This window comes from Dreissena polymorpha, chromosome 2 (assembly GCF_020536995.1).
Source record: "Dreissena polymorpha isolate Duluth1 chromosome 2, UMN_Dpol_1.0, whole genome shotgun sequence".
Lineage (NCBI taxonomy): Eukaryota > Metazoa > Mollusca > Bivalvia > Myida > Dreissenidae > Dreissena > Dreissena polymorpha.
Genome location: NC_068356.1, coordinates 88,296,165 through 88,319,815, shown reverse-complemented (window position 1 = coordinate 88,319,815; position 23,651 = coordinate 88,296,165). Strand labels below are relative to the sequence as shown.

The following is a 23,651-nucleotide window of genomic DNA, read 5'->3' as shown; positions in this document are numbered from 1 at the left end:
TCTTCGTGAGAATTGGAATCTGATTAACAACTTATCATGGTTGTCACCTGAATTGCAACTTCCATTATTGTTCATACCAGTTACCCCAATCTAGTGTGTAAATAAAGAACCGGTATGTGTGCCATGAATGCTGGACCACACAACCAAGGATTGCATGTTCAATTTCTGACTGTGTTGGGATTTTTCTTGACATTATTTCTGAGGCTATTCTCCCCTTACCTCTGATTAACCCTTTCTCACTTAGAAGCAAAGTGAAAATGGCTATGTGCAAACAGCATAAAACCAGAACAGCATGCGAGTAACTCACAGTCTGTTCAGGTTTTATGCTGTTTGCTCTTCATTAGTATCTACTTAAGGGTTGGAAATGAAGTCTTCAAGACTTGAATCTAGTAAGAAAGGTCTTGTATTAAATTTAACTTTCTAAGGGACTACAAAGGCGTCAAAATACGTATCTAAGTGGTAAAGGGTTAAAGTGAAGCAGTTGCCAGTAACTGGCATAAGAGCATGACGTGGTAACTCAGTTTACCAAGGACAACTGGGACAAAATAAACTTACCCCTGTGACATGAGTGAGAAAGTTGCAAATGTAGTAAAATCAAGCAAAACAACGGTATCAAGGCAGTAAGTTAACTTGCATGCAATCTGGGTACACTAGTATACAAGCGATTGTTGCCCATACTAAGGCCAGTAACTGACTGCTGCCCTCCTCAAATGCAGTGTACATTTATAAATTTTAAAACAACATTTTGCTTTAAGTAGTTTATTCAGAAACAAAATATCAGTAATGTAATAGTATGTAAATTGATTTTCAAATGTTGAACATGATTATATACATAAAGGTAACAGTTTAACACACTTGTATCAGAATATAATTACAATAAGCAAGGTATGTATATTGATTTTCCCACATTCTGATTAAGATACATACTACTGACCACAGTTGTATATTTTTTAGCAAGGGAAAACAATACCTCTTTTATATATATGATCTTAAACATAACAAATAAAATCTTTGTTATAAAACACAATCTTCAGAATTTACAATTTTTACAACAGACAAACATTTAACTTTTTTTAGCCTACATTTTCAAAGGTGTGGAAATTATGCTACAATTGACCATGCACAAGTTTCGTTGATGTTATTATGCAAGAATGTGCCTCCAAACTTGTTAATTCTTTTCACAGCCAGAAATTGGACATTTCCACCAACAAATTAACTGTAAAGGTTTTACTTCCTCATCATTACAGCCAAGACAGGCTTAGCATTTCAAAATGTGAACGAAATTCAATATCAATTATTCTATTTTCTGTATACACATGTATTCTATTTGACAGTTGATTATGTTGATACATAATGCATGTAAACTAAAACACACAAAATAAGAAACAAATGAACAAATTATGTATCTTGCACAAGAATCTGCGTGAACAAAAGTTCATGCTAGTCGAGACAGGATATTTTAAGTATAATACAATTTGGTTTTGTACGTAAGGATAAGAACTGCAATGGACATGGTTTGATGACACACATGAGTTCAGGCGCTATAGTTTGATGACACATTAGTTCACGCGCTATGGTTTGATGACACGCATGAGTTCACGCACTATGGTTTGATGACACATATAAGTTCACGCGCCATCACTTTTAGCTGGAATGCTTTAAGATGTATCGTTAATACATGTATGCATATATTATAGAAAATCAAGTTTGCAATTTTGGGCCTCTGACAGAAAAAATTCTTACAAAACAGTTCATTATAATGATTCACTTGTAAGCAAGTGACAGGCAAATTAACAATGACACACTGGTAAAAGCCCATGAAACATCAAACCCCAAAGTTCCAGCATGCAGGTCGAACTATTGTCTCTAATAAACATTTCTGTTTCAGCTATACACTAGTAAGATGCTGAAGCTTCATTGTACAAAACCTAAGTTTGAAACACTACAGTTAGTGTAAACCTAGTTATTTTAGCTCCATTGCATCGAAAGCGGACTAATTAAACCACTCAAGCCTGTTTCATGGGTAAAACCAGTACTCCGTTTCATGGGTAAAACCAGTATTTAGTCTTTGGTGGAGATCTTAAGAATGCCACTATAATGGGAATCAAAGCCCGTGACTCCTGTTGCTAGGCATGCACCATATCCACTGCGAAAGTTGTTGAAGATTGTATCCTGAATCTGATTCCAGTCAGCAGCTCTCAGCTGTTTCCTGGGTAAAACAAGTGCTTGATGTCTTTGGCGGAGATCTGAAAAATCCCACTATAGTGGAAATCAAACCCATGACTCCCTCGTCACTAGGCAAACATATCCACAGCTAAAGTTCTTCAAGACTGTCTCCTGAAACTGATTCCAGTCAGCACCCGTCGGCCGAACATTCACACTTGCTATGGCACTCAGCGTTGGTCATGTCCTTGCGTACTCGTATAGACACACAACTCAACCAGCTTCTACTGGTCAGCATCTCCCCCACGACCTCCCAGGAGTTCTTAGCGAGGTCGTAGCACTCAATTGTGTCGTGATACCTGCAATTAACAAGTAGATATGAATACATTTGTGTATTGTATGCTATAAATGTACAAATGCAGTCTAATAAAACAGGTCCATCGCCAGTTATTTCTATACCGGTATTTAATGTCGTGAAATACATTCTTAATTCCATTATAGTTGATCTACAGTGAACAGTTGAATCTCTTTTATTAAACTTGTTTTCTGTATGTTAAATTTAAAAAATAAGGTGGAGCAGCTTGCGTTTTTTGCATTGATGGTTAAGGTTAGGATTTTTTGTACCCCCGGAGAAAGAAGGAACAAAAGATTTGCTGTCTACATAAAATAGTTAAAGATTGTGGAGGGATTTGCTACATTTCTCAAGTAATTAATCTTTTGAGTTCAAATATGCTATCATCCATCTTGGAAGTGAAGACGTGCAAGACACTTGTTGCCCAGTGACGCATTCCTAAATGATTTGCCCTTGAACATTCATGACAAAGCAATGTGTGGTATGTCGCATTTGTGACAAAGCTTTTGTTATACCTGTCCCAACCCAATGCACTCCTGCACCCTCACATGGATTTCAATTGAAACAGTATCCTGCTTCTCTCTGCAAGGATTATTTAATTTTTCCATGTTTGACTTCTGCAAAAAATCTACCTTGCATCATTTAAACAAAATTGCTTCCAAGAAGCTAACTCCTAAATAAATTTTATCACACAATTTGTGTTTGCAGAGAATAAGACAAATATTCAGAAACAAAATAACTCTTGGCTAAACCATTTATGCCTAGTGGACTCTCCCATCCCTCTATAATGGATCAATTTATTTCCAAAATTAGGGATGTATAGTATATTTATTTCTACACTTAGAATATTTCTTACAGAAATTCCTTTAAGCAAACAGCGCAGACCCTGATGAGACGCCGCATCATGCCGTGTCTCATCTGGGTCTACGCCGTTTGCCAAGGCCTTTTTTCTAGACGCTAGGCACAAATGGGTAAAAGTATTTTATCCTGAAAATTTTATTTGACCCCTGAAAATGTTAAGCAAACGGTCATTTGACTCCTGGTTTTCAAAATCTATTCAAATCCCTGCTCACATAGATTGCCCCACTGCATACCTGTCCCAGCCCTCCTCCCCACCGCACACGTAGATCTTCTTGTTTATGACGGCCACGCCAGGGCGGTACCGGCGCTCTATCATGGGGGCCCTCTGCGTCCACTCGTTGCTCTCTGGGTCATAGCACTCCACTTTGTTGGTGTTCTCTGTTGAGGCATGCCATCCACCTGAAGGCACATTCTTGAAATCAAAATATTGTTTGAAAGTGACTGAGATGTAATAGAGTGGCACTATTACTTGTCCCAAGATTTGGTCAAAGATTAATTTCCAATCAATGCTATTCACCAAGGCAAATATCAAGGAAAAAGTTCTAGGTGAATCCCTGCCCAAGGTTATCGTCTGTGGCTTTTCTTTTTAGGAAATATTTTATCAACCTAACTGACAATGGGGAAGAAATTGTCCATAGAATACTTAAAATATGGGGCAAGTTGCATCATTTAAATATAGGATCTGGCACGAGTTGTTATATCATACCATATTTTATTAAAGGAGTTCAGGAATTTTGTTAGAAGCGAGCCTTTGGCGAGCTTACTAACGAATTTCCTGGATGAGTTTAATTAAATATGGTATGATATGATAACGAGTGTCAGATCTTTTTTATCACATGCTTTTAAATGAGCAAATTAAATAAATATTTACGCAAACATAATGATAAATCCCGAATGTTCGTGACGTCTTTTCAGCAAAATAACAAAATTCGCTTGGTCAATAAAAAAAAATAAGTCAATGAAAACGCTTAAAAATGTTGTATTACACATGTGCAATATAAAAAAATATGTAATGGTTGTATTACATGGGAAACAGGGTATAGCATCTGATAAAAGAAGTTCTCTTAAGAAAAGGCCATGTATAAGGTGCTTACTAATCAGGGGTGTGATTTGTCCTCCTTTCAGCTTATTTCTTCGCTTTGAATGTCGAATGTATTTTACAAACAGTTATAAACTTTGCTGGATCTTTTTACAAATGAAGAGTTTACTTAAACACTGTTAGAGAGGGGAGGTATTTTCTTCCCCTGAGACGGTTCTCAAATCACATCCCTGCTAATTGAGGCCTCATTTCTGAGGTGAGGTGATGAGAAACTGTACCTATGACGTAGATAAGCCCATCCAACACGCAGGCAGCACTGCCAGACCGTGGTATCTGCATGCTGGGTTTGTCCATCCACATGTCCAGACGAGGGTCATAGCATTGCACCAGGTCTATACCGTCTCCCTCCTCGAGAACAGCGCCACCTGACCAGAAGAATGCATGTGAGAAAAACATGACTGTGTAGCCCAGGAAGTGTATATCCCCGCATGACAAATAAAGACAAGAGGGCCTGAAAGGCCCAAAGTCGCTCACCTGAGATTCAAAGAAACTGACCTGTTCTGTGCAGCCAAAGATGTTATTAGAACAAATGTTCTAACCAACTTTCATGAATAGTGAACACCCTGGCTGTCACGTTTTTCAACAGACCGGGACCATTTTCGTACACATCCAAGGTAATATTCCGACCAAGTTTCATGAAGATTGGACAATAAATGTGACTTTAAAGAGTGTTAACAGGTTTTTACAAAAGCCAAATAAAGAAAACTGCACCACCCCCTTGGTGGCCATGTTTTTCAACCAACTGGAACAATTTTTTAACGCCAAGATATCAATGGGACAAATCTTCTGACCAAGTTTCATGAAGATCAGACAATAAATGTGGCCTCTAGAGTGTTAACAAGGTTTTACTAAAGCCATATAAGGAAAAATGCCCCGCCCCCAGGTGCCCATGTTTTTCAACCAACCAGAACTATTTTTCAACTCATTTAAGATATCATTGGGACAAATCTTCTGACCAAGTTTGATGATGATCGGACAATAAATGTGGCCTCTCGAGTTTTAATAGCCATATAAGGAACAAGACTATTGCCAAGAAATATATGTCCCCTACCGGCTCCACCATTGGCAGCATTTTTTTTATAAATATTTGTTGCCATAGCAACAAGAATTTTTGACGTAGAAACAAAATGAAATGACGTGCATAATATCCATATTGCAATCTATCCATGTTTCAAGTTTCATGAAAAAATATATAAAAACTTTTTAAAGTTATCACAGGATCCAGAAAAGTGTGCAGACTGACAAGACACACAGAGTGCAAACCATAAGTCCCCTCCGGTGAAACCGGTAGGGGACAAAAATGCCCCGCCCCCTGGTGGCCATGTTTTTCAACCAACCCAAACAATTTTCGAACTTGTCCAAGATATCATTAGGATAAATCTTCTGACCAAGTTTCATGAAGATCTGGCAATAAATGTGGCCCCTAGAGTGTTAACAAGGTTTTACTAAAGCCATATATAGCCATATGAGGAAAAATGTCCATAAGAGGAAAAATGCCCCGCCCCCTGGTGGCCATGTTTTTAAAGCAACCAGCATCATTTTAGATCTCGTCCATGATATTATTGGGATGAATCTTCTAACCAAGTTTCATGAAGATCAGACAATAAATGTGGCCTCTAGAGTGTTAACAAGGTTTTACTATAGCCATATAAGGAAAACTGCCCGCCCCTTGGCAGCCATGTTTTTCGAGCAAACGTTACCATTTTCAAATTATCCAAGACATCATTAAGACCAATCTTCTGGTCAATTTTCATGAAGATTGGCAATACATGGAGCCTCTAGAGTGTTAACGAGGCAAATGTTGACGACGCACAACGGACGACGGACAAAAGGCGATCACCAGCATGAGAGTGATAAATATTGTCAATACAAGATCACCGCCTTGCGGGTGCAGACCGCTCATCTATTTTAATTTTTTAAAGGTGAAGGGACCTATCTCAATACTTCAATCAAAAAACATTGAGGGGTTGGGGTGGAGAGGGTTGTATAGTGTGGGGGTGTGGTCATTTATTACATTATCTTCCAAAAATAAAAAATACAAATGAAAAAAAAAACAATGGGGGGGGGGGGATTCTTGGGTGGGATAGTTGGACGGTCTTTCAAAAATAAAATAACAAGAGGGCCTGAAAGGCCCAAAGCCGCTCACCTGAGATAAAAAGATATTATAGGGACAAATCTTCTGACCAAGTTTCATGAAGATTGGACAATAAATGTGGCCTCTAGAGAGTTAACAAGGTTTTACTATAGCCATATAAAGCCATATACAGGCCTTCCAGCAGCCACTCACAAAAAAGTAGGAGGTTTTCTGACAGAAAAGTAGGAAAAAGAAGTAATATTTTTTCCAAAAAAGTAGGAAAAGTAGAAATATTTTCAGTTAAATTGTTAATTAATCATGGAAAATAACTTACCCGAGGAGGCGTTCTAAATGCAAAACCCTACCATTCTTTATGCCATGTGGACTATTCTTGTATACCAATGCTGGCCAGTTTCTGTTGCTGGAAGGTCATCTTCCATCAGCCTGAAACTTTTTTTTATTCTCAAATTAACAAAACATAACCATGCTAGTAAAGCATTTACTAGCATGTTAATGGTAAATTATTATGTGGTTACAAGCTACATGTTAAGGACCATATTCAGTACAGTGAGTTAGTAAGCCAGATGATTTACAATGATTAGAGCACTAATGCTAATGCAGATCTATACAGTACACATGCTGTATAAAATGGAAATGGTTAAACACAAGATAATGTTAGTTGTTACTAAAAGGTTAAGTTACTGATTCAAGACACAAGAGGCATATGAATACACAACTACATGCATACTTATATATGTATTTGTGAACTCCAGAAGCAAGCAGCTGAATATTAACATACATTTTTGTACATCAACAAAGCAAGCACTATAAGCAACTTTTTCAAAGCCATTGTATGTTAATGGTAGAATAAAATTCTTTTACTGTCACTATTTAAATGGCTATTTTTATATGCTTTAACAAACATAAAATCAAAAACATACATGTATGTCAGTGAAAATGAGGTTCCCAAGCAAGTAAATAGTGACAGCAAAAGAAATGCAAAGTTGCAGCTATACAATTGGAATAGTATTTTCCTTTAGCTGGTAATAGCTTTGCAATAGTTTTGGTTACTTTCAAATGATAATGTATTTCTATAACTGGAAATCAAAGAAATCACATCTCTAATATTTGATAATACTTTTTTGGAAATGAAAACATTTAAAAATAACCAAAAATACCCTCAGCATGGCATCATTGGGTTTATACATGTATAGCATTGTGTGGATTCTATACTTCTGAAGTTCAGCCAAAAAACATTTAAAATACCTGAGAGACTCACCTTCATGATGATGAAAGATGATGCACATGGGGAGGGACATGTTTGCCACATCTTTCAACAACAGAAACCAGCCAGTTTGACATTTTTTGTTCATTTTCTGCAAATATAACTAGCACAAAGTTAATATTTTATTTATTTTTTGCGGACTTTATTTTCCCCAAAGTAGGAATAGTAGGATTTTTTTAGCAAAAAAAGTAGGAAAAGTAGGAAGCTATTAAAAAAGTAGGAAAAAGTAGGAACGCTGAAAGGCCTGCATGATATAAGGAAAAATGCCCGCCCCTGGTGGCCATGTTTTTAAAGCAACCAAAACCATTTTCGAACTCATCCAAGATATCATTGGGACAAACCTTCTGACCAACTTTCATGATGATCGGAAAATAAATGTGACCTCTAGAGTGTTATCAAGGTTTTACTATAGCCATATCAGGAAAAATGCCCCGCCCCGTTGTGGCCATGTTTTTCAACCAACCGGCATCTTTTTTGAACTCATCCAAGATATTATTGGGATGAATCTTCTGACCGAGTTTCATGAAATCAAACTATAAATGTGGTCTCTAGAGTGTTAAAAAGATTTTACTATAGCCATATATTGCCATATAAGGAAAAATGCCCCGCCCCTTGGCAGCCATTTTTTTCAAGCAAACGTAACCATTTTCGAACTCATCCAAGATATCAATAAGACAAATCTTCTGACCATATTTCATGAAGATTGGAAAATAAATATGGCCTCTAGAGTGTTAATAACGTTTTACAAAAGCCATATATAGCCATATAAGGAAAAATGCCCAGCCCACTGGTGGCCATGATTTTAAAGAAACCAAAACCATTTTCGAACTCTTCCAAGATATCATTGGGACAAATCTTCTGACCAAGTTTCATGACGATCGGAAGATAAATGTGGCCTCTAGAGTGTAAACAAGGTTTTAAAATAGCCATAAAAGAAAAATGCCCCGCCCCTTGGCAGCCATGTTTTTCAACCAAAGGGCATCATTTTTAAACTCGTCCAAGATATTATTGGGATGAATCTTCTGACCAACTTTCATGAAGATTGGACAATAAATGTGGCCTCTAGAGTGTTAACAAGATTTTACTATAGCCATGTATAGCCATATAAGATAGGACAATAAATGTGGCCTCTAGAGTGTTAACAAGATTTTACTATAGCCATATATAGCCATACAAGAGGGCCTGAAAGGCCCAAAGTCGCTCACCTGAGATATAAGAAATGACCAAGTTTCATGAAGAATGGCGGCCATGTTTTTTTAACAGACCTGAACCATTTTTTAACTCTTCCAAGATATGTCCAAATTTCATGAAGATTGGGCAAAAAATGTGTCTTCTAGACTGTTCACATGTTTTCACTATATACATATAAAGAAAACTGCCCCACTCCCTGGCGGCCATGTTTTTTCACTGATCACGACCATTTTCAAACTCGTCCGAGTCATCCACATAACTAATGTTTTGACAAAATTAAATGATGAATAGGCAAAAAATGTGACTTCTAGAGTGTTCACAAGCTTTTTTACCATATAAATATAAGGAAAAAGACCCCCCTGGTGGCCATGTTTTTTAACCGATCCAAACCATTATCGAACTCAACTGTCCTATCCAGGTGTGGTAGTGCGGTCTCCTTCGCTCACGCAAATGAACCGGTCACGGTTACAAGTTATGTAACTTTGTGAGCACTTATGTAATGCGGAAATAGTTATTTGACGAACGCTTATTTCCGGTCAGGATGACGACACTGACTGGTTGTAATTCAATTAACTAAAGGCGTCCAGCCAGAGACGCCTGAATACACTTCATAGAATTTATTTATAAGTGAAAACCAAAGCAGCTTTAACAAAAATAACTTACTTTTATTCCAAGAACTCGGAAAATGAAGAACAATGACAGAGAATTAAGAACAGGTGCAAGCCAAGTCTAAGGAATCTAAGTATCGTTACAAAAATGAACAACATACAGCATATACCTTAATGAATGTAAAAAAAAGTTCACAATCTGTCAAAAAAAACTGAGATAAATATAAGTTACTGTAAGTCTAGAAAGTGCTTCAAAATTCTAGTTTACAAAATAGGTCTAACTTAATCTAAAGAACAATATTTATGGAGATTAGGAAACTTCAGTGAATCAAATGTAAAAATAAGAAGAATTTACTAAAGTTATTGAAATAAAATAGAATCTTTCTAATTTAGAAAATACAAAATAAAAATAATCTAAATAATAAGAATAATTTAGAAAATAATGCCAAAATGTCTTGATGCTGGTGTTAAAATAATTTGGAGTTTAATTATTTCAAAATTCCAACCTTTTTCAAGAGCTGTTACCTTTTCAAGAAAGCATCAAGAGGTGATTAAATCAGCCAAAACAGCTTATTTTATACAGTTCAGAAGAGATCACTGGCAGAGTAGCATATTTTCCCTCGGAACAGGCCATTTATCAATGATCAATATCTTCCCAAATTCCAGAGCAGAACTAAAAATAGATTACTGAACCAGGTTAAACAAGGGAGATAACTACTGCAAAATCATGTACATGTTGTCTTCCTTTCAGCTATCTCTTAGTTGATGGGCTTATCATAAGTGCTAATGGCTGAAACAGTTATGTTAATTATGAAAATTATGTGTTATGAAAAATTACATAATACAGTTACTGTTACATAATAATGACATAATAAAACCAAACTTTACTACACAGGAAACAAATGTTCTGACCAAATTTCATGAAGATTGGGTAAACTAGAGTGTTAACAAGATTTGACTATAGCCATATATAGCCATATAAGAAAAAATGCCCCACCCCTTGGCAGCCATGTTTTTCAAGCAAAGGTTACCATTTTTGAACTCATCCAAGATATTATTGGGACAAATCTTCTGAGCAAGTTTCATGAAGATCTGAAAATAAATGTGACTTCTAGAGTGTTAACATGGTTTTACTATAGCCATATAAGGAAAAATGCCCCGCCCCTGGCGGCCATGTTTTTCAACCAACCGGCATCATTTTCGAACTCGTCCAAGATATTATTGGGATGAATCTTCTGACCAAGTTTCATGAAGATCAGACAATAAATGTGGCCTCTAGAGTGTTAACAAGATTTTACTATAGCCATATACATGTATAGTCATATAAGGAAAATTGCCCCGCCCCTTCGCAGCCATGTTTTTCAAGCAAACGTTACCATTTTCGAACTCATCCAAGATATCATTGAGACCAATCTTCTGAGCAAGTTTCATGAAGATCTGAAAATAAATGTGGCCTCTAGAGTGTTAACAAGGTTTTACTATAGCCATATAAGGAAAAATGCCCCTCCCCCGGACGGCAATGTTTTTTAACCAACCGGCATCATTTTCGAACTCTTCCAAGATATTATTGGGATGAATCTTCTAACCAAGTTTCATGAAGATCAGACAATAAATGTGGCCTCTAGAGTGTTGACAAGATTTTACTATAGCCATATTAGGAAAAATGCCCCGCCCCTTGGCAGCCATGTTTTTCAAGCAAACGTAACCATTTTCGAACTCATTCAAGATATCATTGAGACGAATCTTCTTACCAAATTTCATGAAGATTGGACTATAAATGTGGCCTCTAGAGTGTTAACAAGGCAAATGTTGACACGGCACGACGGACGATGCACTACGGACAAATGGCGATTACAAAAGCTCACCATGATAATAAAAATAAAAATAAAATTTTTCTAACCATGTTTCCAAAAAAAAAAATGTTGTTTTTTTTTTTCGGGGGGGGGGGATTGGGGTAGGGGGTATAGGGGTGGGGGCATGGGGGATGGTTTGGTTGGAGTCTATTGTAGTATGTCAGGTAAGAGTTGTTTTGTCAAAGTATCAATCAAATCTGATAATAAATAACGAAGTCATGGCAATTTAAGCAAAATTTAATTATTTGACCTTGAGTCAAGGTCATTCAAAAGTCAAGGTAAAATTCAACTTGCCAGGTACAGTACCCTCATGATAGTATGAAAGTATTTGAAGTTTGAAAGCAATAGCCTTGATACTTTAGAAGAAAAGTGGATGTAAACACAAAATTAAACCATATATTCAAAGTTACTAAGTAAAAAAAGGGCCATAATTCTGTCAAAATGACAACCAGAGTTATGCAACTTGTCCTGTACAGTCCCCTTATGATAGTTTGCAAGTGTTCCAAGTCTGAAAGCAAAAGCTATGATACTTAAGGAGTAAAGTGGACCTAAACACAAAACTTAACAAAATTTTAAATTGTCTAAGTATAAAGGGGCCATAATTCTGTCAAAATGCCAGTCAGAGTTACATAACTTTGCCTGCACAGTCCCCTTATGACAGTTAGTAAGTGTTGCAAGTATGAAAGCTTTGATACTTTAGGAATAAAGTGGACCTAAACACAAAACTTAACCAAATTTTCAATTTTCTAAGTATAAAAAGGGCACATAATTCTGTCAAAATGCACGCCAGAGTTATCTAACTTTGCCTGCCCAGTCCCCTCATTATAGTAAGTAAGTGTACCAAGTTTGAATGCAATAGCTTTGATACTTTATGAGAAAAGTGGACCTAAACACAAAACTTAACCGGACGCAGACGCCGACGCCAAGGTGATGACAATAGCTCTTTTTTTTTCAAAAAAAAGATGAGCTTATAAATGGACCAAAATATCGGTTGACTTAATTAAATACCATGCTCATAAGGCAATGTTTCTTCCCACTTGACCAAGACAATGTGTATCAACTAGAAATGTGTTGCAGAAACTGATTCTCCACGCCATTATTATGCTTGAACACAGAAAAATCCATCTTTTAAGTGCAGAAAAACACGAGGATGATAATTCAGGAAAAACTAAAATTCCTTTCTTATTGATCATCTCTACATGTACATTGAACTTTGAAAGTTTGAGTGAGATCAAACCAGTAGTTAAAGAAGTTGAAAACACATGCTTCGGGATATACATATGGATAAGATCAACTCTTAATTCCTCCCATTTGTGAGGTTATAAAAACTACGCCAAGGGTTGAGTGTGAAAGTATTGTGTCCAAGATATCAATGTTCAGCAAGTACATCTGTTTCACCCTCGAAACTTGATGTTCCAAATGAATAAATAGCAGATATTTATGATACACATGTAGATTCCTTTTTGATGAAAAGCACATACATTAAACTCAAGTTCCACACAAAAAGTTCATGAAAATTATTGTGAATTACTGAGCATATTTTAAAAATCCTATGCCGGTATTTTAGAATATTCTCATTTTTTTGTCTCAATCTCTTTCTTACAATCTCTAAGGTTAGGGCATAAGAATAAGGAGCGGCAAGTCACTCATTTGAGGGTTACTAGGTGCACATGATGACATGCCTACCAAGCAACTAGTTAAAACAAGGGGTTATAATTGCCTCCCTACCAAGCCAATGACAGGAATGGAATCAACAGAAGACATTCGCCTTGACATAGTGGATATGGTATCAGCCTAGACAAGGTTTAGTTTAAACTTATTTATTTTAGCTCGATTGCATTGAAAGCCTCAGGCTTATAGAAACGCTTTTGAGTCTGTTACCTGGGCCTAGAACCACTATGGTGTCTTAGGGGGTGATCTGAAGAACGCTCACACAGTGGGGATCGAACCCGTGACCATCTGGTCGCTAGGCGGACACCTCATCCATTACAACATAGGCTCAATTCTTTAGATCTCCTCAAAGACACCAAGTAAAGGTTCTTTCCAGGAAACAGACTTGATAGCGTTTTAAAAAGAATGTTAACTTTCTTGCAATTGATCTAAAATAAATAGCTTTAAACTAAGAGATGCTCATTAGTACATGTTATGGCGTCTCAAAAGTCAAAACTTCCTAGCACTTAGTAAAGAGAGGTTGAAGAGAGGTTACACTATAACAAACACTTTACTTTCTTCAATACCTGTGACATATAGCAGTCCCTTGAGAGCCACCACAGCAGGGCTGGTGAGGGCGATCTTCATGGGAGGTACAAAGGCCCAGGAGTTGAGCTGTGGGCGATACACCTCGACCGAGTCCAGCCTATTGGAACCATCCCAGCCACCTACGGCGTACACATGGCCATCCAGCATTGCTAGGCCTGAAGATTGGTGATAAAAGGAGTCAATATGATCATAGAAGTAGGGGACGTTCATGAATTATATATTTTTTTTCTCTTTCAAAAATAGCCTAAACTGAAAAAGAATCTGTAATGACATTTTTCTGTTGGACACATTTCCCCCCACACTCCAATGTGAATAAAAATTCTGCTTAAGTGGGAAAAAGCACAAAAATGTGAAGTAGTGCACAAAAACTTTACATGCTGATTTATATAAATATGTTTTCAGTTTCATTACTAATGCAAAAAGAGTTTTCTAGTTATAAGCATTAAATGTTCAAAAGATCAATGCTACAAATGGGCCAAAGCAATGCTATTGAAAAAATTGCATGATACACCCAGTTGAACAGAAATCCTTATATATACCAAATCAACTATCCTATTTTCTGATAAAAAAATGTTGATCACTGAATAAAATAAACTTGATCAACAGTTATCACGACCACACACACATATGCAAACAGTTTTTATCCAGACATAAATTTATCCAAGTTTACCTAGTTCAGATCTGGCCATGTTCATTGGAGCCATTTCCGTCCACGAGTCAAGATTCGGGTCAAACCTCCATATGTTACGACTGGCAGAACCATCTGGGTATTCACCTCCAGCCAGGTACACATAATCACCTGTTACAAGAGGGGTACACATAATCACATGTTACAAGAGGATATTAGTATGGGTGGGAGCTTATGTATCTCATGTCAAATTGTTAAGCAGATGTAACAGTTTCACAATCCACTCCAGTTATGATTTGTTCATCAATGGGTTTTTTTTCATTCAAATTCCCAATTCAAAATTTATATATTTTTCCCAGATGGGAGCTAAAAATTCCCAATGAAAGGTTTTCATGAAGATTTTGGACAATAAATGTGGCCTCTAGAGTGTTAACAAGGGTTTACTATAGCCATATAAGGAAAAATGCCCCGCCACTGGTGGCCATGTTTTTAAAGCAACCAAAACCATTTTCAAAACTCATCCAAGAAATCATTGGGACAAATCTTCTGACCAACTTTCATGATGATCGGAAAATAAATGTGACCCCTAGAGTGTTAACAAGGTTTTACTATAGCCATATTAGGAAAAATGCCCCGCCCCGTGGTGGCCATGTTTTTCAACCAACCGGCATCATTTTTGAACTCGTCCAAGATATTATTGGGATGAATCTTCTGACCGAGTTTCATGAAGATCGGACTATAATTGTGGTCTCTAGAGTGTTAACAAGATTTTACTATAGCCATTTAAGGAAAAATGCCCCGCCCTTTGGCAGCCATGTTTTTCAAGCAAACAAAACCATTTTCGAACTCATCCAAGATATCAATAGACAAATCTTCTGACCATATTTCATGAAGATTGGAAATAAATGTGGCCTCTAGAGTGTTAACAAGGTTTTACAAAAGCCATATATAGCCATATAAGGAAAAATGCCCCGCCCCCTGGTGGCCATGCTTTTAAAGCAACCAAAACCATTTTCGAACTCATCCAAGATATCATTGGGACAAATCTTCTGACCAAGTTTCATGATGATCAGAAAATAAATGTGGCCTCTAGAGTGTTATCAAGGTTTAACTATAGCCATATAAGGAAAAAAAATGCCCCGCCCCCTGGCAGCCATGTTTTTCAACCAACCAGCATCATTTTCAAACTCGTCCAAGATATTATTGGGATGAATCTCCTGATCAAGTTTCATGAAGATCGGCCAATCAATGTGGCCTCTAGAGTGTTAACAAGATTTTACTATAGCCATAAATAGCCATATACGGAAAAATGCCCCGCCCCTTGGCAGCTATGTTTTTCAAGCAAAGGTTACCATTTTTGAACTAATCCAAGATCTCATTGGGACAAATCATCTGAGCAAGTTTCATGAAGATCGGAAAATAAATGTGGCCTCTAGAGTGTTAACAAGGTTTTACTATAGCCATATAAGGAAAAATGCCCCGCCCCCTGGCGGCAATGTTTTTCAACCAACCGGCATCATTTTCGAACTCGTCCAAGATATTATTGGGATAAATCTTCTGACCAAGGTTCATGAAGATTGGACAATAAATGTGGTCTCTAGAGTGTTAACAAGATTTTACTAAAGCCATATAAGGAAAAATGCCCTGCCCCTTGGCAGCCATGTTTTTCAAGCAAACGTAACCATTTTCAAACTCATCCAAGATATCATTGAGACCAATCTTCTGACCAAATTTCATGAAGATTTGACAATAAATGTGGCCTCTAGAGAGTTAACAAGGCAAATGTTGACAGCGCACGACGGACGACGCACGACGTTGTGCTCAGGTGAGCTAAAAAAGAATTTTTTTTTAGATCTCAATATTTTGTTCATCTCCCATCCATATAAGTTCAACCTTAATAAATATAATATTGAAAACACTCGCATTCTCAATTTTGAAGCATTTTTTAGCAAAACAACAACAACACTAATTTACCAATTTTAGTCAAAACGCTACAAATTTCCCAATCCAAAGGGACCCGGCCACATTCCCAAAATGGTAAAAAAACAACACTGTTTATGCTGTTAAATAATGCAGGAATGCATTTTCCATCTACCATCTTAAAATTCATCAAAGAAAATACATCTTACATGCAATACACTGCAATAAGACGCTGTAAACTAAATTATCGACTGCATGATTTCTATTAAACTCAATAACTTGTTAGTAATAATACATTTTGAAATACTAGTTCATTTCAGTTTATTACCCTGTACATCATTAACTTCAATTCAAGAAAGAAATTTACTACCATTTTATTAAGGTCACATAAATAATTTCACTTTAAACACACAGAGTAACATTTATTTTAGATATTGCAGGTTTACTTAAAATTACCCTTGCCTTCAGCCTTTTATTTAATTGGGTGATTATTAATGCAGTTACAACTTACAGGCATTAAAGCAGGTTACTGGGACAAGATCATACTTGTTGCCAATGAGTATTTTTTCATATGAATTTAAAACTCAGTGAGAAACAGTGCCCCAGTTATAAACATACAATATCCCTACCAGAGGACACCATCCCATGTTTGCTGATCGCAAATGGCAGACAGGCGAGTGGGGTCCAGCGACAAGATGAGGTGTCAAACATCTCCACGCTGCGGAGTACCACCTTATCATCCTCCCCGCCAACACAGATTATCACCTCCTTGTATCCTGGAAATGAAATTAGTTGCAGTCTACACAGGCTAATCAGGGATGACACTTTCTGCTTTTACAGAATATTTCCTTAAAAGGACGTCTCTTCACATAAAAAATCCAGTCTAGGCAAAAACAGCTTTTCCTGTTAAGCCTGTGTAGAATGAACAGATAATGATTAATAATAAAGACGAAACTTTCCGCCTAAATTGGATTTTTACTAAGAAGAGACTTCATTTAAATGGAAAATGTCATAAAAGTAGAAAGTTACTTCCCTGATTAGCCTGTGCAGATTGCACAGGCTAATCTGGGACGACACTTTACGCACATGCATTATGCCCAGTTTTCTAAGATCAAGACGCATATGCATTATGCCCAGTTTTCTCAGAACATGACGCATATGTATTATGTCAAGTTTTCTCAGAACACAACGCATATGTATTATGCCCAGTTTTCTCAGAACACAACGCATATGTATTATGCCCAGTTTTCAAAAAAGGAGGCTCAAATAGTGCTTGTTTATTTGACCGACTGGCTAAAGAGGCTTTCTGTGATGTTTTTTTATAAAAACTTTGACATTTTCTTTGTTCAGAGTTTATTTCTTTAAACATGATTTGACAATAAAATTTTACACAGAACAAGTTCCACTCTTTTCTGATATATTTCGCCTAAATAGGCTTTTTCAAAGTTTGTTTTAACAAATTAACTACATTTTCTTTCTATTACGACAAAAACAATTATATAATCAATCAGTTTATATAATTGTTTTTGTTGAGAAATAGAAAGAAAATGTAATTAATTTGTTAAAGCAAACTTTGAAAAAGCCTATTTAGGCGAAATATATCAGAAAAGAGCGGAACTTGTTCTGTCTAAATTTATATTTATCACTACTGGATACAAAACTGAGTAATAACATTTTAAGAAACATCTTCCAGTATAGGAATCCAAATTTTTTAAGAACCATAAGATATATTTTGTTTTCTCATAGCCATCAATATCACATAAAAAAAAGTTTTCATTAAGTGTACAAAATTAGGAAGTATTTTTGCCATCAAATCTGAAACTTTCATATGCCATAAGTCTGATTAATACTCAACAAGATGCAACACAGTATTTTACACAAATAAAGCAATCCACTGTATTAAAAACACATACAGTTTCATTAATGAGAAGTTCTGATAATGAGGGTAAAAAGATAGTTAAAAGTCAAACTTTAAAATAACAACATCTATTACCAAATGATTTCCTTAGCTCCGTTCGATAGGTCTGCAGCTCTGCATGCCTGTCAGTGAGCAGCTGGTAGGTTTTTGCCTCATCTACAAGTGCTCTACAAGTGTCTGAAAGTCTCACAATGTCGTGCTTTTGTACAACATCATACAAGAAATATGGACTAACTAGTGGCAGCTTAACATATTCAAGTACTTTCTCGAAATCAGCTGTCCGTTCTTCTGTGTTGAAATCGAGCCACCTTGCAACAGCAAGAAACACATGCTCCTCATTATGAACATTGAGATCTGCATCTTTAATAAATTCTATAAGTTTGTCCTTAGTTATTTGTAGAAACTCCTCCTGCAAACTAACAGACTTAAAATGGTCCAAAATGTAGTTCTTAGACTTCTGAAACAATTCCGAACATGCGTGAGTCTCTGCAAAGCAATGAATGCCGATGCTATTCATTTCGTCCATGTTTTCTTCCAGGTACTGTCCACATGCTTCTTTAACTGGTATTATTTCAAGAAGATTAGCTGCTGAAAGGAGAGCCTGAACATTTTGACGAGTAATCACAATTTCTGATGAGTAACCGTAATTTATCAACAATTCCATTATGGACCCTTCAATGTCATTGATTGTGACCTTATTCTGGGAACTCTCTGCCAGATTACCAGTGAACATTGCATGAAAATATGTGCTGAATGATGCCAGAACGATCTTGTGGCAGTTGAACTCCTGGCAGCCAACCTTAAGTATGACATCGCAGAGCAGTTGAGAATGGCGCAAATGATTCAAACCACTGAGGACCTGGGCGGAATGAGAGACCTCGGTGAATTTGAACTCCTCTTCGCAAAGAGTCGAGCTTTGACTGTAGTGAGACTCGCAACTGTACAGGGAATGAACGCTGTAAGGGGAGGCAGCACTATGGCTGTATGGTGAATAAGAATGGCGCGAAGAGTGGACGCTGTGGGGAGATCGTGCATTGGCTGCCAAATACCCAGCATTAAAGTTCACAGGGCCACCTACATGGTCTCCAGAACCGTGACCATCACTGGATGCCATGGTGGCTTGCTGAAAACAAAAGGAACAGTAAAAGTCAATGTGGTTTTAATTTATACAAATTGATGTTTAACAAGGGCTGTTTGTAAAAAATGCATGCCCCCCTATATGGGCTATAAGTTGTAGTAGCAGCCATTGTGTGAATACGTTTTTTGTCACTGTGAACGGTGGTGGTGGTGGTGGTGGGGGTGGTGGTGGAGGTGGTGGTGGTGGTGGTGATGTAGTAGTAGAAGTAGTAGTAGTAGTAGTAGTAGTAGTAGTAGTAGTTATAGTAGTAGTAGTAGTAGTAGTAGTAGTAGTAGTAGAAGTAGTAGTAGTAGTAGTAGAAGTAGTAGTAGTAGTAGTAGTAGTAGTAGTAGTGGTAGTAGTAGTAGTAGTAAAAATAGTAGTAGTAGTGGCAGTAGTAGTAGTAGAAGTAGTAATAGTAGACGTGGTGGTGGTGGTGGTGGTGGTTGTGGTGGTGGTGGAGGTGGAGGAGGAGGAGGAGGAGGAGGAGGAGGAGGAGGAGGAGTGGTAGTAGTAGTAGTAGTAGTAGTAGTAGTAGTAGTAGTAGTAGTAGTAGAAGTAGTAGTAGAAGTAGAAGTAGAAGTAGTAGTAGTAGTAGTAGTAGTAGTAGTAGTAGTAGTAGTAGTAGTAGTAGCAGCAGCAGTAGCAGCATTACAATACCAATACTTAAGAATGATCAAATGGGAAAAGGTAACCTAGCACTGGCAGTAAATATGGGGCTCATTTACAGGTCAGATTTGGAATCTCTGCTGTAAAATGAGATTTTAAATGAATTAAAGGGAGGCAAATCTGTAATAAAAAGAACATGCATAAACCGTAGTTGTTTCCCTTGTTTGAACCATGCTAAATCCTTATAATGCCTATTTCCAGTAACTGTGACCTTCACCTGTGACCTTGACCTTTGACCTAGTGACCACAAAATCAATAGGGGTCATCTGCGAGTCATGATCAATGTACCTATGAAGTTTCATGATCCTAGCCCCAAGCGTTCTTGAGTTATCATCCGGAAACCACCTGGTGGACGGACGGACCGACCGACCTACCGACCGACATGAGCAAAGCAATATACCCCCTCTTCTTCGAAGGGGGGCATAATAAATACCGTTACGTGAATGTGTCTTGTTTTCCTAGATTAGTGTGTAATTATGCTTAAACATCTTACGATTTGCCATATTTACTTTAGAATTACCATAATACAGTCGATCGGGTAGTTCCGGATCTCGGTTATTTCCGAATCAACTCTATGATTTAATTAAAATATTAGTATATATATGAAAAGTGCATAGTTTCTCATAAATTTGATATATTGTTTCATTGGAATTATTTAATTATAATACTATTTTGTGACTTCAATGTCGAGAAATACAGAGAATAAGATTGAATTTTGTTTATTCTGTCTGTCTGTCTGCCCCAAAACTTTAACCTTGCTCATAAAATGAAACTTTATGGACCTGGTTCTCCAAACTGTACATCTTCATGCATCTGATTGAGATCTATTATGCAAACCAGTTATGAGGCATTGGGTCTAAGTCACAACAAGGTAAAGGCTAACACATACAGTAAGCATTTGTTGCATGCATCTTGGTTTGTTTTTATGTTTTTGTGTGTAGTAATAAGTTATAATATTTAAAGGTATAATAGCGGAGTAATACAAAACCAGCCGAGTGCTAAAAACTGTACTATAGACAAATATATGGATTAATAAATAATGGTAAGATGTAGTGCTGGAAGTAGATTGGTAATACTTTAAATATTTATCCTATTTTCAATGTGTATTTATGCTGTGATTTTGCGTTTCAGATAATTGCCAAGTTGGACTGATGGGTCCTAAAAAGCACGGGTGCTCTGCAAAGTCATTGGCAAAGAGGCTGAAGCGGATACTTTTATATATTTGTGATCCTATTATTGTTAAATGTTGTCATAATATGTTATTAACCAAAAAATTAACTTGATATCTAGTATTGTTTTCCATTTCTTTACCATTTTTTTATCACAGAGGCACTGGTTTATGTTATATTTTTTGGATACTTTTATTACGTTATTTTTACATTATTGTGATCCTATTATTGTTACATTTTCTCATACTATGTTATTTACCAAGAAAGTAACTTGATATCTAGTATTGTTTTCCATTTCTTTAGCAAATTTATTGCTGATGTTCTGGTTTATGTTTATTTTTATGGATACTTTTAAATATTTTGACATTATTGTGATCCTATTATTAGCAAATGCATTCCACAGGTACTTGTTTATGTTCAGTTGTCATTTTTATGCCCCCGGATCGAATGATCGGGGGAATATTGTTTTTTGCCTGTCGGTCTGTCTGTCATTCTGTCCTAAAACTTTAACCTTAAAGTTTTGCGATAACTTTTGCAATATTTAAGATAGAAACTTGATATTTGGCTTGCATGTGTATCTCATGGTGCTGCACATTTATAGTGGTGAAAGGTCATCGTTCAAGGTCAAAGGTAAAATAAAACAAATCCAAGGGAAGTAATAAGCTTTAAAGGGAGATAATTATCTGTACCTGCCAAATGATAAAAAATCAAAGCGACGCAATAGGGGGCATTGTGTTCCTGACAAACACATCTCTTGTTATAAATACATTTATATAAAGTTCTGTATTTTTTAGGACCTTAGTTATAAAAATATTTTCTAGTCATACATAAAATGTTCTAGTCATAAGCATATATGTCATATTCTCATACATTTTTTACATTACTGTAATTCTATTGTTGTTAAATGTTATCATACTATGTTATTTCCCAAGAAGGTATCTTGAGTCTATCAATAAATTGCTTGTATTGAGTATTTGTGTTTGTTTTATATAACCAATAATACAGAGGAAACCATTTCAAATCAAAACATAAATACTTTCCAACAGATTAATTTGTCTTGTGTACAGACACACACTATATAATGTTTTAAAATTGTCAGAAAGTTGTTAAACTGAAACAAACGAACCTATCTGATTTTCATTTCATACATGCATAATTTGTTTTGACAGTCAAAATTATTGTTGACAGTCAAAATAAGTTTTGAGATGCTCCCTAACCTACATCTTCCAAATAGTCCGAGTGATCCGAAATTACCGCAGTCGATTCAGAACTAGCCAACTTTATGCAAGTGAATAAGTTCAAATTGGCATCAAAAATGTATTGGTAAGTATTAATAAATTAATATGGCCTGAAAGATGAAATATTTTGCCTCAACCATCCAAGTATTTTGAAAGCAATTGCTTTCTTTTAAAAATATTAACACCATTATTTACGCTAGTGATCCGGAACTACCGGACCGACTGTATATCGTTTTGGTATATAAGATTTGATGTGCCAATGGTAAAAGAACTTTATAGCCAGTTAGTTCTTCTTGAATGCTCTGAGCTTTTATAAGTACATACGTACAACTCAGATGTTATAGAGTGGCACAGATTTTTCCACCCGGAGGGTCAATATAGCTGGGAGTTGTATTATTGCAACTATATAGCAAGTGAGTTTTGCTAAATAAGAGCACTATTTAACGTCATGACTGCTTCGGATAGACAACACAACGACAGCGTCTGATACTGATTCTTTATCTCATACTTAAATAAATTCATTTAGAATATAGATCAAAAGACACAATAACCACACAAACTATACAGACCAAATGTCAAATTGTGGCTATGTTGTTTAATGGTATCTTATTACTTCCGTTATCGAATCGCCCAATCGGCCACAAAACAAAACGGTTTATCCCTCAGACTGGTGTCAACGGTAAACTATGGAATTCCGTTTTTTTCTTCCCTTAAAGTGCATGGCTCCTCTGTATCATCGACGCACTGTGACAGTACAATAACGTTATGAGGTAATAAGAACAAAATGAGGGATGAAACCAAATAAAAACTGTGCTTGTAGTCTAATGCAGAGTGGCCAGGCCTGCCATGAAGCTGTCCAAGGACCCGGCTGTACCATGGGGACTGTTACTGGCAACTGATTTCGGACGGTTGCTGGGAAGCCGGAGTGTCTGTAAAGTTCTGGCTCGGCAGAATGGGACGGGGAAGCATACCTTTCTCCCTCTCTGTAGGAACACAGTAGCTGGATGGAGGTAAAGGTTGGCTGGTATTTCTATCAGGTAGTTGGTTATCATGTACATCAATTTGCAGGGATAGCCATCCCAGAGAGGCGATCGTTTGGCGTGTGCTGGTTGTCGTCCTGTAGTCTACCTTGACGAATCTGGCAGCTCTGCGCTGTACTGTTTCTAGCAGGGATATGTTTCCCGCTGTATATGAGTCCCGTGCTGTAGATGCGTATTCCAGGATTGGGCCCAACAGGGGCTTGTAGC

General features: G+C 36.8%; 2 protein-coding genes across 2 annotated transcripts in view; both read right to left on the bottom strand.

Moving 5' to 3' along the window:
- The window catches only part of LOC127867957 (folliculin-interacting protein 1-like), a 280,754-nt gene that overhangs the window by 95,839 nt on the left and 161,264 nt on the right, over positions 1-23,651 (bottom strand). The window lies entirely within an intron of this gene.
- Positions 744-23,036, bottom strand: LOC127867960 (kelch-like protein diablo). Its single transcript, XM_052409488.1, has 8 exons — positions 22,974-23,036; positions 18,287-19,334; positions 16,923-17,069; positions 14,416-14,544; positions 13,724-13,900; positions 4,694-4,840; positions 3,610-3,775; positions 744-2,522 (listed from the first exon to the last, which is right to left on the bottom strand). The coding sequence occupies exons 2-8, from the start codon at positions 19,323-19,325 to the stop codon at positions 2,354-2,356; spliced, it is 1,974 nt and encodes a 657-aa protein (XP_052265448.1). The 5' UTR covers positions 19,326-19,334; positions 22,974-23,036; the 3' UTR covers positions 744-2,353.